Genomic DNA, 13,696 nt, shown 5'->3' on the forward strand with positions numbered 1-13,696 from the left:
GCGAGAGGGAGGGATGAGAGCCCACTCGGGGACACGGGGCATCGCCCCTCAGACACGTGCTGGGCGCCAGGCCTGCAGGTGGGCCCCCTTCCCCACCAGGGCAGAGGTCCCACAGTCGGGGTCTTGGGCTGGCTGGAGGCACAGGGCTGACCCAGCCTCCTGGATCCCTGGGGTCCAGCTCTGAGCGGGCGGCTGGGGCTGCACCCTGGTCCATTCGCAGGGCAGGGGCCAGCCCATGGCCCCAGGCGCAGGGAGGCCGAGGGGAGAAGACCGGTCTCTAGAGACAAGAGAGCCTCCTTGCAGTCCAGCTCCTGAGGCTAGCCCCGTTCTGTTCCACCTGCCAAGGGCCACAAGGTGCCACGGTGGAGGGGGCGTCCTGGGCTCTGGCTTTCCCCGTAGCACAGGAGGGGAGGGCTGGGTTTGAAGCCGTGCAGGCAGAGCCGGATGGGCGGCTCTCGGACGCTCGGGCATCCTCCAATGGAGAGCTGGGCACCGGGTCCCCGCTCAGCTGCTCGCTCGCCGCTGTGAGCCCCAGATGCCTCCCTTTGTCACACACAGCTGCGACGCTGGTCTTAGAAAGCCGGCCGCAGAGGCTCTGGCATCTACCGGGAGACCGGGTCAGTATCCCCCCAAAACTGTCACTGGCCCAGCCAGACCCCGGTTCAACCCCTGATGTTGGCTGTGCTCCTGGGGCACCAGCCCGAGCCTTGTGTCCCCGCTCCTCCCCGAGGCCGACCCGCTCTACCTCGCCGTCCCCAGGCCAGGCCACCTGTCACACATGCTCACGGAGGCCTCTCTGAGTCACCCCGCTGCCTGAGACTCCTCAGTCCCCGGGGCTCGGCCCCAGTGGGCCCTGCCCTGGACAGCCCTTCCCCAGCACACTCTCCCCCCCGGTCCTGGTTAGGCCCCTCCCTGCACCTTGTCCCCTAGCCGGGCCTGCCTGCTCGCTTCTCCTGTCGCTGGACCAGAGAGCCGCTGCCTCCCCTGGGCACCCCGGGCCTGGCCTAGCGAATGCTGGTTCAAGGGAGAATGCACAGCAGGCTCGTCCCTAAGTTCTGCTCCCGCCCGGAGGCTCTGGGCCTGAAAGCGCCCCCGCGCAGCTCTGCACACTTGCTCCTGGCTGGCCTGGCCCCTGGGGCTGAGGAAGGGCGTCCCGTGCGCTGGCTGACACCCCGACTCCAAAGCAACTCCGCTTCTCTTGGGCAGGGGCCTTTTCCGGTGGCCAAAGGGGAGCCCCAGGAAGCAGCCTGACGTCAAGCCCGGCGGACTTCCAAGTGGGCTGCGGCCTCGGCATAGCGGGGAGTCAGGTATAAATCAAGCTCCCTGCCGGCAGCTCGGCTCCTCTCCTGTCCTCCTGGGGCCGGACGCGAGGGCCGGGGCGGTCCCCACGGCGCCTCTAGTCCTCCTCGCCTGCGCTCCTCGGCCGGCCTTGCACACACACTCGTGGCTGGCAGTGGGCGGCTGCCTGCGTGTGGTTAGGGTTGTGACAGTGATTCAACCTCCAGCAACTTGGCCCCAGTGTCTGGCCCGGATGGTGGTTACGACACCCTGGGCCAGGGCAGGGGCCCCGAAGTGTGTGAAGGTTGCTGTCCTTGGGCTAGGCTGGAGGAGTGGATGCGAACCAGGGGACTCCAGCGGCACCCCCCAGGCTACCCCCCCAACCTCAGCAGAAGGCCCAGTGGTCCCCTCAGCCTGCTCATACTGGGGATGGACGCCACATTGGGGAGCACACTGCAGACGGGGGGTCACGAGCCCTGCCCGCCCTCCCGCCTCCAGCAAGCACTGGAGCTTGTCCGCTTTTCCCTGGACATCTCCTGAACCTGGCCCCTGACCTCTCCTGGCCTCCCGCCGCCTTCCTGCAATGCCTCATTCCCCCAGCATCCTGTACGAGTCAGGTGAGGCCAGTCCCTGCCCTGAGTACAGAGCCCCACATTCCTCAGCCTGGCCCCCCTCTCACCCGCCCCTGCGCCCACGGCCCTTGGTGGTGCTGGCACTGCCCTGTGCCTTCCACCTGCTGGCCCCTCAGCGGGGACCACCTCGCCAAAGCCTCCACCTGCCCACACTCACTCCCATTCTTGCTGCGGGCCTCTGTTAAGGCTTTTTCCAGGAAGCCCTCCCTGACCGCCCCTTCCTGTGCTGCCAGAGCTCTTCCCGCCAGAGGACAGTCAAAGCCCCTGCGCCGAGAGGAGGGACCCGTGTCCTGCTCCATGCCTGACCAACGTGTGGCCTGAGGAGGAGCCCCAGCCTCCCTCACAGCTCTCCTGTGTAGTCAGTGCTGTGGCCTCATGGGCCCGGGATCTGGGTGTGCCCCTGACCCTGCTCCTCTGGGCACTCAGACCCCAGGGTGCCAAGCTAACAGCTGGGTTTGCGCCCTGCCATCTGGCTGTGGGCTCCGAGGGACCAGAGCCCTGGTGCCCGGGCCCCAGCATGTGTCCAGACCATCCCCGGGTCACAGGCTGGTCTTCCGTGCCCACCTGATACCCCTCAGGCCACACCTTCCCCCAACGGGGCCCGGGCCCGGGCTGGCTCCTTGCAGCCTCCGCAGCAGCCCTCACAGCCTGAGGCCTCCTGCTCAGAGCACGGCAGCCCCAGGGGCTCGGGGCCCTGAGCTCAGCCAGGAGGGCCCGGAGAGCTGAATCCTCACGGCTACTTCCAGACAAAGAACTCACTTCATCCAAAGACAATGGCCCTCAGGAGACCCTGTGCGCGCCAGGCCCTGGGGGTGCCGCAAGCAAGGCGCAGGGCTGGGTCCCGGGGCAGGCCCCAAGGGCTGCAGGGAGCCGTCTGGTAGGCCAAGCTGGCGCGGGGCTGAGGGCCTCTGGCCCAACCCCCCCCACCCAGACCCGCCTGCTGCCAGGACCTCCGGGGACCCATTCACCCTGCGGGAAGGGCAGGGGGCAGTGTGCGCCCCGGACTGCAGGCGCCTCTATGCCGAGCGGAGCGTGGCCGGCTCTTGAAGTCTCTGCAAGCAATACCCCCCACCCCTCCCGCCTGCAAAGAGCCCGAGGGAGGAAAGGAGGCCAGGGAGGGTGGGAACTTGCCCACCATCCTACAGCCAGCAGGGGGGCCTCTCAGGACAGCGAGGGCCACACAGGGCCCTCACCAGACAGCCCTCCCCGCCCTGACTCCTGCCACAGAGGAAGCCCGCGGTCTGAGTGGCACCGTCCCCGCACCTCCGTCTGCGGCACCTGGCACCCCTGTCTGAGGAGAAGCCGAGGGGAGTCCGGCCACTCCAGCCCCCGTCCCCGTCCCTGCCCGGCAGGCAGGCAGAGCTGGCTGAGGCACCCCAACCACAGGCCATAGCAGACACGTGCCGGGCCATGTGGGCCCGCACGGCCCCGGGGCCCCGGGTCCTGCCTGCCGTCCGGCCCGCTTGGGGGCAGCCTGCTTCTCACTTCACATCGGCTGTGCCTCCCCTCCATGCAGGTGGCCGGGACCCTGACCGCAGCAGAGTGGGAAGTGGGGGGAGCTACGCACACCTGCTCGGGTGTGGGAATGACTGGGGGGGTCGTTTGCATAGACAGAGACTCCACCGCCTTTCCAGCCCAGAAGCAGTGGGGCCCCCGAGCCCAGCGTGCAGTCTGCACCCCCTATGCGGGGTCCCGGTGGGGGCATGGGCTCAGAAGTGGGGGAGGGGGGCTGCAGCCTAAGCATGGGAGGCCGAGGTGGGCAGGTGAGCACAGAGAGGGAGGAGCTGCTAGGAAGCGGGACGCGAGGCTGCAGGAGTCCTGGGGACGACTTCCAAGTGACCTCAGTGCTCCACGGTGGCTGGAGGGACAGAGGCTACAGAACGGCCCCCTTCTCTGAGGTGCTCTCTGGGCACACTCCCTGGTCTGCTCAGGGTGGGCCGCCGGGCCTGACACACAAGCCGGGGAGAGCTCCGATTCCAGAAGGCAGCACAAGGCCCCTTCCGCGGGGCTGGCTCGGGTGGCGGTGGTGTTCCCCAGGGGCCACGGCCTCGCCGGCCTCACCACCCTCATGCGGCCCCTCTCCGTGAGCTCAGCCACCCTTCCCCGGCTGTCTGGGGGACAGGGAGGGGTGCCCCCCCACCCCACCCCGGCTGTCTGCTCACTGCTCCCTGCAAGGCTGCAGGAAGCAGTCATGCAGTCTCAGCGGGTGTGTGTCTTGGCACAACAGCCGAACCCACAAACCGGGGGCATTTCCGCTAGGACAGGACATGGGGCTGACCTGGCCACGGCCTCCTTGCAGCTCTGGGGAGGCGACCTGCCTCCATCGGAGCAGCTCTGTGGGCACGGGATGCCCATCCTGCTTGGCCGGTGCGGCGTGGGACCCGACGGGGTCGGCCCTGGGGAACTGTCGGCAGGGCTGTCTGTGTGTCTCAATCCCCAGCACCGGTAGGAGAGGTGGGGGCTACAGCAGGGACTCTGCTCCAACCCCCTCACAAGGGAAGCTCAGGGCCGCAACGAGGGCCCAGCCTGCGCCCCGCTGTGTGCGGGGGGAGGCCCACCTCACGCGGTGTGCAGAGACCAGCTCAGCTGAGCCCAGCCTGGCCGGGCCTCAGGCCTTCTGTCTGCCCCGAGAGTGACATGGCCAGGCAGCCTTATGGGACCAAGGTGCCCAGGGGACTGCGGGGACAGAGCACCAGGCCTTTCTCAGTGCAACTGGGGGCCCTGCGGACTAGCTTGTGGGCCTGGCCACTTTCCAGGCAGAATCGGGGCTGCTCTGTCAGCCGACTCAGTTGGCTAGGACACCGACTGGGGAAGTGCTACCCAGGTCCCAGCAGACTTTGCTGTGTGTGTGGGGGGGTGGGCAGGTGGGGTAGGCCAGGCCTGGGCCTTCACCCCCATCTCAGCACCGGGCAGAGGCTAAGCAGGGCCAAGGGCTTGAAGCCTGGAGCTCTGAGTTGAACAAAGCTTTCCAAAGCTCCGCCTGCCATCCCTCCAACCCTCCCCCCCCCTCCCCAACCACCAGGGCCATGTTGGCCTGACTCTGCCTGCCCGTCTCTCCAGTGTGGACCTCGGAGCCCGCCAGCGCAGCCTCTCTGCGCTGCAGCCCACCCCCACCGCCTCCTCGAGGGACCCACCATGGGGCGTGGGGGCTCATAGGCAGCAGAGCGTGGCTCCGACCTCAGAGGGCGGGAGCACCAGGCCCTTCCAGCCCCTGGCCTGGACTCCAGGACATCTAAATTCACAACTGCCCGTGCGCAGGTGGACAATCCACTCAAGGGAAAGGCGACACGGTTTGCTCACCCTGCGAGGTGATGGCCCAGCGGGGGGCAGCTGCCAAGTGGCCTGGCATGGGGAGCTTGAGGCAGAGGGAGACCCCTCCTCAGCCGCCGTGCTTGCAGACACCAGGGAGCGCCCCACAGCCCATGGCTAGCGGCGTAGAGAGAGCAGGAAGGGTCATGCCCCTCGGGTGACGGGACTGCGTCTCCAGGCTGGACTTCACTGGGAATGGGTGATGCATTCCGTGCTTTAAAGGCCAGATCCCCCCCCCCCCCGGGGCCGCAGCCCACTCCTTCCAGCGCCCCTCCTGCACCTCCCCCACGGAGTCACAAGCACTGTTACACTCCCTTCTTCCACACAAAAGGGGGACTGGCCACCCCATTCTGCACTCTTCTGTCTCCATGCAACAAGCATCCAGAAGGTTCCCTGTGTTAGCGCTCCCGGAGTGACTAGGCTTTTCAAACAAGTGATGAACATGAGATGCTGTTTCCTTCTGCAGCCAACAAACCACGCAAGTCCTGTCACCTTGTCACCCCAGCAGGGGCTTAACTTGTAGGTTTTCCTTTATCTTCCCTTGGGGGCTGAGTTGCCTGGCCTGGGACTCCCCGGACCACCAGTTTCCCTCCATGGCTCCCCTAGCCTCTGCTGCGGGCCCGGTGGCCGGATGGGGGCCGTCCGGAGAGGCCTGCTCGGTGTGCCTCTCAAAGTGGCACCTGCTGAGCGTCCCTCAAAAACAGCACCTTGCTTGTGCTGTGACTCATCCCAACACCTGGCCGAGGGGCCCCGGGGCTGTTTAGCCAACACAGAGCCAAGAGGCCTCAAGAGGCCACACCCTGGGGCTTTCACAGTTTGGGGATCTTCTTTTCCTAAGTAAGGGCTCCACAGAGGGACGCCAACGTGACTGCACGATCCCTCTGATTTCAGAATGAGCTTGGAGTCCAGCCTTCGAGGATGTCATGGCCAGGCCCCCAGAGGGCCCTGCGGCAGCCACCCACCATTCCCCAAACACCGCGAGACACTCGGCCCCCACCAGAGCCAGCGGCAGCCTGAACAAAAGGGCGCCCCAACACCCAACCAAACGCCAGTGTCGGTGTCTGCCGGTCAAACTCTCTCTGGAGCGGCCCCTGCGGGACAGGACAGGGGACATGCTGACATTGCACTGGCCCCTGCGAGCAGGGGTTCTTGCTGGTGGAGGATGTCCGATGGGATGTGGGGTGACTTTGGGCCGAGCTCCCCAATTCCCAGCCCTGTCCCTCCGTGGCGGTCAGCCCCTTTCCCAGGGCTGCTCCTGGGGATCCGATACCATCTGGAGTCTCAGCCAGTTGACCGAGCGAAGAAGTCAGGCTGTGGTGTGCAGGACCTGCCTCACGGCCACCAGCGTCCTCACCTGGCTTCATGGCGCTCATGACAGCACGGCAGCTCCGCAGCACCGCCTCGTAGATGGCCTTCTGGTCTGTGGTGAACTTGCCATTGGCCGGGAAGGAGCACGTGATGTCGGAGGAGAAGCAGTAATACTCTCCACCCATGTCGAACAGGCTGCGGGGAGAGGAGGCTGTGAGGTTGGGATGGCCCCACCCCCCTCCCCCAGGAGGCTCAAGGACAGCCTGCTGGGCCCTGGGGGTGTCAGGGTGCTGAGCCCGAGCCACCCTGTTGCATCACTGGTGCGGGCAGCAGTATGGGGCCTCCCGCCCTGCTGCGTCCTCACGCTGCCATCTCGGGAGACCTCCGACCCCGAGCAGGGAAGCCTGGAGGGAGTGGGGCCGATTCTGTGCACATTCCCCTGCCCTCCCAGGCCTCTGCTGGCCAGGCATCTGGATGCCCAGCTGCAGGGCCTCACCTGGAGAATGAGGGAGGGGCAGAGATGTCTTCAGGCCCTGACTCACCATGTGGCCTCCACGCGAGCACTCCCAGACCCTCCCACGACTTCCCTGCCCCAGCACTGCTCAGGGGCCTTGGGATGGATGAACCCACCCGACAGACAAGGTGGACTAAGCCACACCACCCAGCTCTCCTGGGCCCCACGGTCTGAGTGAAAACCCAGTGGAAGGGTCCCTCTCCCCGCTGGGATAGGACCAATGTGCTCTACCGGGGCATGAGGGAAGGACCGGGAGGACGTGGCAGACAGCAGTCCTCACGTCCAGCAGGGTGCCCCCACATCCCCTGGGGTGGAGAGTAGGAAGCTACGGAGGCCCTGAGCTGGGGTCTGAGAGCCAGCAGAGGCAGGAAGGTGCTGGTACACACAGGCAGGCTCCTGAGTCAGGAGGGCAGCCCAGCTCAGCCTGCCCGCTGGACCCCCTGTGACCGGGCCCAGTGCAGCAGGGCTAGGAGGGTGCGGGGTGGGCCTCTCCAACACCTTAGCGGCCTGCCAGAAGCCAGGGCTTCCGGGGCCTCAGTGGTCAAGGGCAAGAAAGAGTCCTCCCCTGCACCCTGCATGCTGGAATGTGACGGGATACGTGAAGTGCTGCTGGGTCACCACGCTGACGGAACCCCAAATGAGAGCAGGAGCGGTGTAGAGACGGAGCGCCCCCCTCCATCCTGTCCCTCCCCAAGCATCTCAGCAGGCCGCTCGGCAGCAGGCATACAGAGGGGACCCCTTCATCAGCCAAGCATGACGCTGATGGAGACAAAACCGAGGGACAGTGGTCTAACACCAGGCTTAGGATTCTGCTGCGTCCTCAGGGCCAGGTGACCAGAGTCGGGGGGAGCTGAGGGGCGGGGGGCAGGCTGCAGCTGCATAGATCCTGGCAAACCTGAGCCCGGGGCAGGGCTGTGCTCTCCCCCAAACCCAAATCCTCGTGGTGAGCACAGCCGCTCAACAAACATTGCAGGGGCCGCCTGTGCACCTGCCTTTGGGAGCCCAATCCCCCGCCCCGGATGACAGAGCAGGGGGTCCCTGCCCCTGCCGGTGGAGGAGTCGGGCCATGTGGCCTGACAGGCAGCACCCGCTACTCCAAACAGAGTTTTAAAGGAAAAACTTGAATGCTCAGGATCCCCGGACGCTCTGCTGGAATCCAAAGTCCCCAGCCGAGCGCTTTTTCATCTCCTGTCTTTTTCCGATTGCAAAACGCCATAAACAGTGTCAACAGTGCAAAAAGCACCAGATAACACCTCAGGTGATTCTCGGGGGGTGGGGGGAGAGCCCCAAGCAGTATGGCACGGGAACTTCGGGCCGGGTCAAAGTCACAAACTCTAGGGGACCCTGCCTGGGGCAGGCTCGTGGCAGGGCCCTGGGCCTCACTGGGGGTAACCCGAAGACAGGACAGGGGGGCCTTGAACAGACACACCCAGGCAGCTGTTCCCCAGGAGGCTCCAGATGCACCCGGGGGTTTGGGTCAACAGCCGCCTGCAGGCTCACTCCTGTGCGGGGGGTGGGGAGTGGGGGGACACTGGCCCCACAGAGCTGGCCGGGAGGGCAGGGAACGTGAGGCTCTGAACAGGGACCCAGCAAAGCCCCGTGTCTGGGGGCAGCAGCTCAGAGCCCAGCGACAGGTCCTGTTCTGATTCCAGCGCTGGGTCCCCTGGGCCTCAGCACTTCTCCCTTTAAGATAGGGGCGCCCCCGCCACTGTGTCCTCTCAGGGCCGGCATGTAGGCAGGCGTGGGGTGCGGATCTGTGTGGGGCCACGGCCCAGTTCCACTCCGGGAGCAGAGCATTCTCATTTGGGCCCCTCCGAGGCAACAAAAGAACACGGTTTGTGGTTTGTTGATTCAGAACGTCCAAGAATGGTCTGAGCAGACAGGACGGAGCTGGGGGCCTGGGCGACACAGGCCCGTGAGGGCCACCCGATCGGGGGGCAACCGCAGCGGCACCGCTGGGGCAGACGGCTCTGCTGGACTGTGCTGATCTCAAAGAAAAACAGAAATGGAACTATTTAAAAAACGAGGAAGCCCACAAGAGCACTGAAGGCTGGAGTCTTCTAGAGCGGTGGAGACAAGACACTCCTCTGCAGCAGCCAGACTCCTGACGGAGTTCTCCAAACATGCTCCTCAGAAACACAGTGAGAACATGGGACAGGGGTGCTGGGACCCCTCGGCCAGCCTGGCTTTACCGTTCGGACTCTAGAAGACCTCGCTTGTATTTGTTGTGTGAGAACTGTCCGCTCGCTGCAGAAGGAAGTGTTCGCCTAGGTGGCCAGCTCCATTCTGCCCAGCGCTGCTCGGGCACGGGGCTGGAGTCTATTTTCGTGCTCTCAGTTCCCTATCTTTCTCTGCTTAAAAAAAAAAAAAAAAATCCCCCTCAGAGTTCCTACACACGTAAGTTATTCAGATTCAAGCCAGTCCGGAATCCAAGGACGAAAGCGGCCTCTTTCATAAATCATCTCCCTCCAGCTCCTCTGTGTCCACTTCACCCGTCCTCTGAGCGCTAAGTGACAATGGGGAATTCGGTCATCCTTTGGCTCCACCGAGCGCTCAGGATCCTCCTCCCCCTGCCTGGGGACACCCACCAGGGCCGCTACCATCTTTGGCCGAGTGAATGCGTGTGATAATCTAAGACATCTGGGGAGCTGTTACGCATCTCCAAGCAATACACTGGCGTCTCTTTGCTCATATGTGTTTATCTGGTTCTATTTCTGGCCGGGATGAGAGGTTCTGTCTGCCCTTGGCTCCTCCCGGGCAGCTTCATGCCCGGGCTGCCCGCCACCCTTGGCTCAGCAGGGCCCTCCCCAAGCCCCCCTCAGCTCCCCGGGCCCCACCGCAGGGACCAGCCGGCCCACAGGCAGAAGGTCTCCGAGATGGGCCAGTGACAGAGGCTTGGGAAGCATTCTGGGGAAACGCTGCTATGCACGTACAAAGCTCTGCACTCAGCATCCTGAGCTGTGGCCTCGCCCCCGGCCGCCTCTCACCCAAGGCCGGCCGGCGCTGGGCCTATTCACCATGGCAGGCGCATTTCAGACCTCAATTCGCCGCCACCCCAGCCTGTGTTCCAGGCGAGGCCAGGGGATTTCTGAGAAGCAGGAAACTCCTGCTTCCCTCCAGACCTCAGCGTGAGAGAGGAAGACGTGCCGCTGGCTTTCCCGTTGGTGTCCTGCAGCCGGCAGCCCCTCTGGACAAGGCACGTGGCCCGCCCCCCAGCCTGCCCTTCCCCAGACTGCCCAGCCCCCACTGTGACCGGCGGGGCTGAGGCCATCACTTGGAGGCCACAGGCTGACTCATCAAGCAGACCTCTCCCCAGTACCTTCTAGGCAGCCCTGCTCCCCACTCCAGTCATGGGTCGGCTGCTCCTGGGGGGCCCAGGCAGATAGGCAAGTTGCCCAAGCGACCAGCCCCCAGAGACCCAGAGCCAGCGGTCCCTGGCACACAGGCTTGGGCCGGGGGCGTCCTGCGTATCTGGAAAGAACTGTTGTTCCCAATCTACAGATGGCGTGGGGAGAAGCAGAGCCCCCGTGTGGGGCCAAGTCCCCTGAAGGGCACGACATGGCACCTGGCCCGCTATGTGGGTGGGACACAGTGACCATCCAGCCAGGCATTCTCTGCCACCGCGGCACAGCGGACAAGGGCTGGGCATCAGGGCAGTGGCCTCCGTCGGGGAGGGACGGAATCGTGTCACGAGCCCAGCACATGCTTCATTTCACTTTTTTGGTCAGCAGTGTCCCATGATGTCTGTGACCATCCAGGCTGTCTGGACTAGTGCTTTTCAAGCCGGGGGCGGTGAAGTCAACTGAGTGGGGTGCAGGCAAGGAATGTAAAGTACACAGAACGGACAGACCATGCGGAGGGGTACCCGGTTCTAGTCTGGGTAGGTCTGCGCACGTGGGATGGGGCCAGAATGTGAAGGTGCTTCTCACTGGGACGGAAGGCTGACGGCTACGGCCACTGGTCTGGCTGTCCAGGCTAGCGGGGTCTGTGCCCCCCAGAGAGTGTTCTCTTACCCTGAGGCCTGGGCATGTCTTTAAGACCACTGAACCCTCGGTATGGGGCTGCTGGGTGAGAATCAAGTGTTCCTCTGAGGAAACAGCCAGGGGACAGGGGTCAGGGAGCAGGCTCTGGAGATGACACTCGTTCTCTGAAGTCAACCAGGACATCGGGCACCAGGACAAGTGAGGCCTGGAGTCTCCCTCAGCCCAGCTCCACCACCAGCTGTGGAGGGAGCCCCCCTCACCCCAGCTCCGCCACCAGCCCGAGACACTCGCTCCTCCGTGGGGCTGCAGGTGCCAGGCAGACATCAGAGCAGGCGGCTCCCAGGAGCAGGCAGGACCATCCCATCACAGCCTGCGGGACACCAAGGGGGCTGCTGGGGCCCCGGGTTAGCGGCGGGGGGGCCCCCTACAGCCTGCAGGCTGGGGGCAGGGTGTCCGACAGAGATGCAGACTGCTGCCCATGGCACGGTGGCCTGGGACGGAGGGGGTGAGGTAGGGTGACTTCCCCCACGCAGTTTAACATCTAGTCCACGTCAAGCCTGCGGAACTAACTGGGAACGAGACGGGCAGGAAGGAGCCGGCGGTAATGGCGCTGGTGGCAGGAAGGGTGGCCAGCTAGGGGAAGAGCCTGCCTTGACCACGATCCCTCACAGGTCTGTTCCCCCATCTGTGGAAGGAAAGGACGGGGCAGCTTGGGGGTGTGACATGGTCAGCATGTGCCACTGACACGCCGGTGACAGGTCAGGTGTCTCCAGGGCCTTCCCTGGGAGGAAAGCCCTTATTTCTCTGGGCAGAGAGAAGCGGGGCTTTGGTCATCGCGTGCTGTGTCCCCACCTCTGCCAGTCAGCAGGGCAAGGCAAGCGAGAGCCAGGGCATCAGGCCGACCATTAGCATGGCAAGGAGAAATAGAGGCCCCCGACCCCTGACAGGAGAGGAGAGGAGAGGAGAAGGGGAGCGGACCTGGCATGGGGCTGGGACAGGCCTCTCCCCCTAACTGGGCTGGCTGTCCCCTCCCATGCCCCGGGGGCAGCACAGACAGAGGGCCAGCAGGGAGGAGGCCGGCCCACACATCCTGAGACAACGCTGCCCTCTTCTGGCCAGTGCTGGGACGTCCGGCGCGCCACCCACTGGCCGCATCCTGCCTGCAGCTGGACAACCCAGGCCTGGGCATCCTTAGGTGCTCTAGAAGGTTCTAGAAGTATACACAGGGTATCCTACCTCAGGAACCACTCCCCCCGCTCCCTGATCGGATGGTAGGGCGGGAGGCAGCAGTGGTTGAGGAGGGGTGTCCCAGCTGTTTTCCAAATCAGGACCCACCGGAGGCACAGCCTGGGCCCCTCCTGCCTCTGCCCCTGGGGTGATCCTGCCGAGGGGCCCCGGGGAGGCAGGAGGGCTGCAAAGGCCAGCCTCAGACCCAGGAGCCCAGCACAAGGGAGGATCCGACTCTGGGCGCACTGCTTCCCAGTGGATTTGAACACGGACAGCGGCGCTCCCTGGTGGCCCATGGGTGGCACACCAGCCCCTTGGCACCTCCATCTGCCTTGAGGACTCTGGTTTCCAAAGCCCAGGCTGGTTCTGGGAAGCCAGGGCAGCCCATGGGGGCCACATCTGTCTTCACAACATCTGTGTTCACACCCACCTGGCTGGGGCTGATTTGGTGGGGAGGGGTCTTCCGGGGCTCCTACCCAGAAAGAGTGTCCAATGACAGGAGCCACCATCCTTCGTGTGAGCACGTGACGAGCATGCATCAGCAAGTGTACCGCACTCCTACCACCCTGTTTGACAAGGTCTGCCACTTGCCTTAAACGCCAGAACAAAAAGCAACTAATGGCTTCTCTAGGACCGTGGCTGGGAGACAGGTTCCTGGAGAACCTGTGGAAGGGCTCTGAGAGCCAAGGGCAAAAGCCCAAGAGGTACCCCCCAAGAGGCCTCATGGCTCTGAGGGAGCTGAGTGTGAGGCCCCCAGGGATCTGAAGCCACATCAAAGTCTGGTCCTCCACCTGTGGCTCATGCTGAGCAAGTGAGGCTGCATCCAGCAGGGAGACATGGGAAGGGGCCCACGGAGCGGGCGTGGTGGGCGAAGCAGCCCTTGCTGTTCAGTCCTAGGAAGACAAGGCGGACATGGAGGGCGAACAGTGTGCCTAATTCACAAGCCCTGTTCCCAGGGCAATGACTGAGGCTGACAGCAGCTTTGACCCGGCTCCCGGAAAGGTACTGGTCCTGGAGGGACGGAGGCATCAGGGGGTGGGCCTGGCCAGCCTCACGCCCCACCTGGCACTCACCTCGAGGACAGTGCGGGGCTGAAAACACAGAACAGGCCTCGGGGCTCGAGAGCTATCTGCCTCAGGCTCGGCGGTGCCTCTCACCGCCCGTCTGTCATGGAACCCGCTGTTGGAAGGTGGGCCTCAGGGCCCCAGAGCACAGGCAGAAGCCCAGCCTGCTGGCTCTGAGGACGGCCACCACTGCCCCTCTCACCCGCCAAGGCCACGCTGTGCCAGGCTCCCCACTCAACACTGCTTATTCTCGCTGAATCCTCCCAGAGCTGGGTGTGGATGGAGAAGCTGAGGCTCGGGGTACCAGCCACTCAGCTAGGGAGGGGGAGGGCAGGGGCAGGAACTAGGGACCCTCCGCGCTCATCATCACACAGCCCAGGC

General features: G+C 64.6%; 1 protein-coding gene across 1 annotated transcript in view; it reads right to left on the reverse strand.

Moving 5' to 3' along the window:
• Positions 1 to 13,696, reverse strand: part of PEPD (peptidase D) — a 116,970-nt gene that overhangs the window by 5,833 nt on the left and 97,441 nt on the right. The window contains exon 12 of the mRNA XM_032390457.1: positions 6,574 to 6,722. Coding sequence (XP_032246348.1) covers positions 6,574 to 6,722 — 149 coding nt within the window. The remainder of the gene's footprint in view (positions 1 to 6,573; positions 6,723 to 13,696) is intronic.

This window comes from Phoca vitulina, unplaced genomic scaffold (genome assembly GCF_004348235.1).
Source record: "Phoca vitulina isolate PV1807 unplaced genomic scaffold, GSC_HSeal_1.0 scaffold58, whole genome shotgun sequence".
In the NCBI taxonomy this organism is placed as follows: domain Eukaryota; kingdom Metazoa; phylum Chordata; class Mammalia; order Carnivora; family Phocidae; genus Phoca; species Phoca vitulina.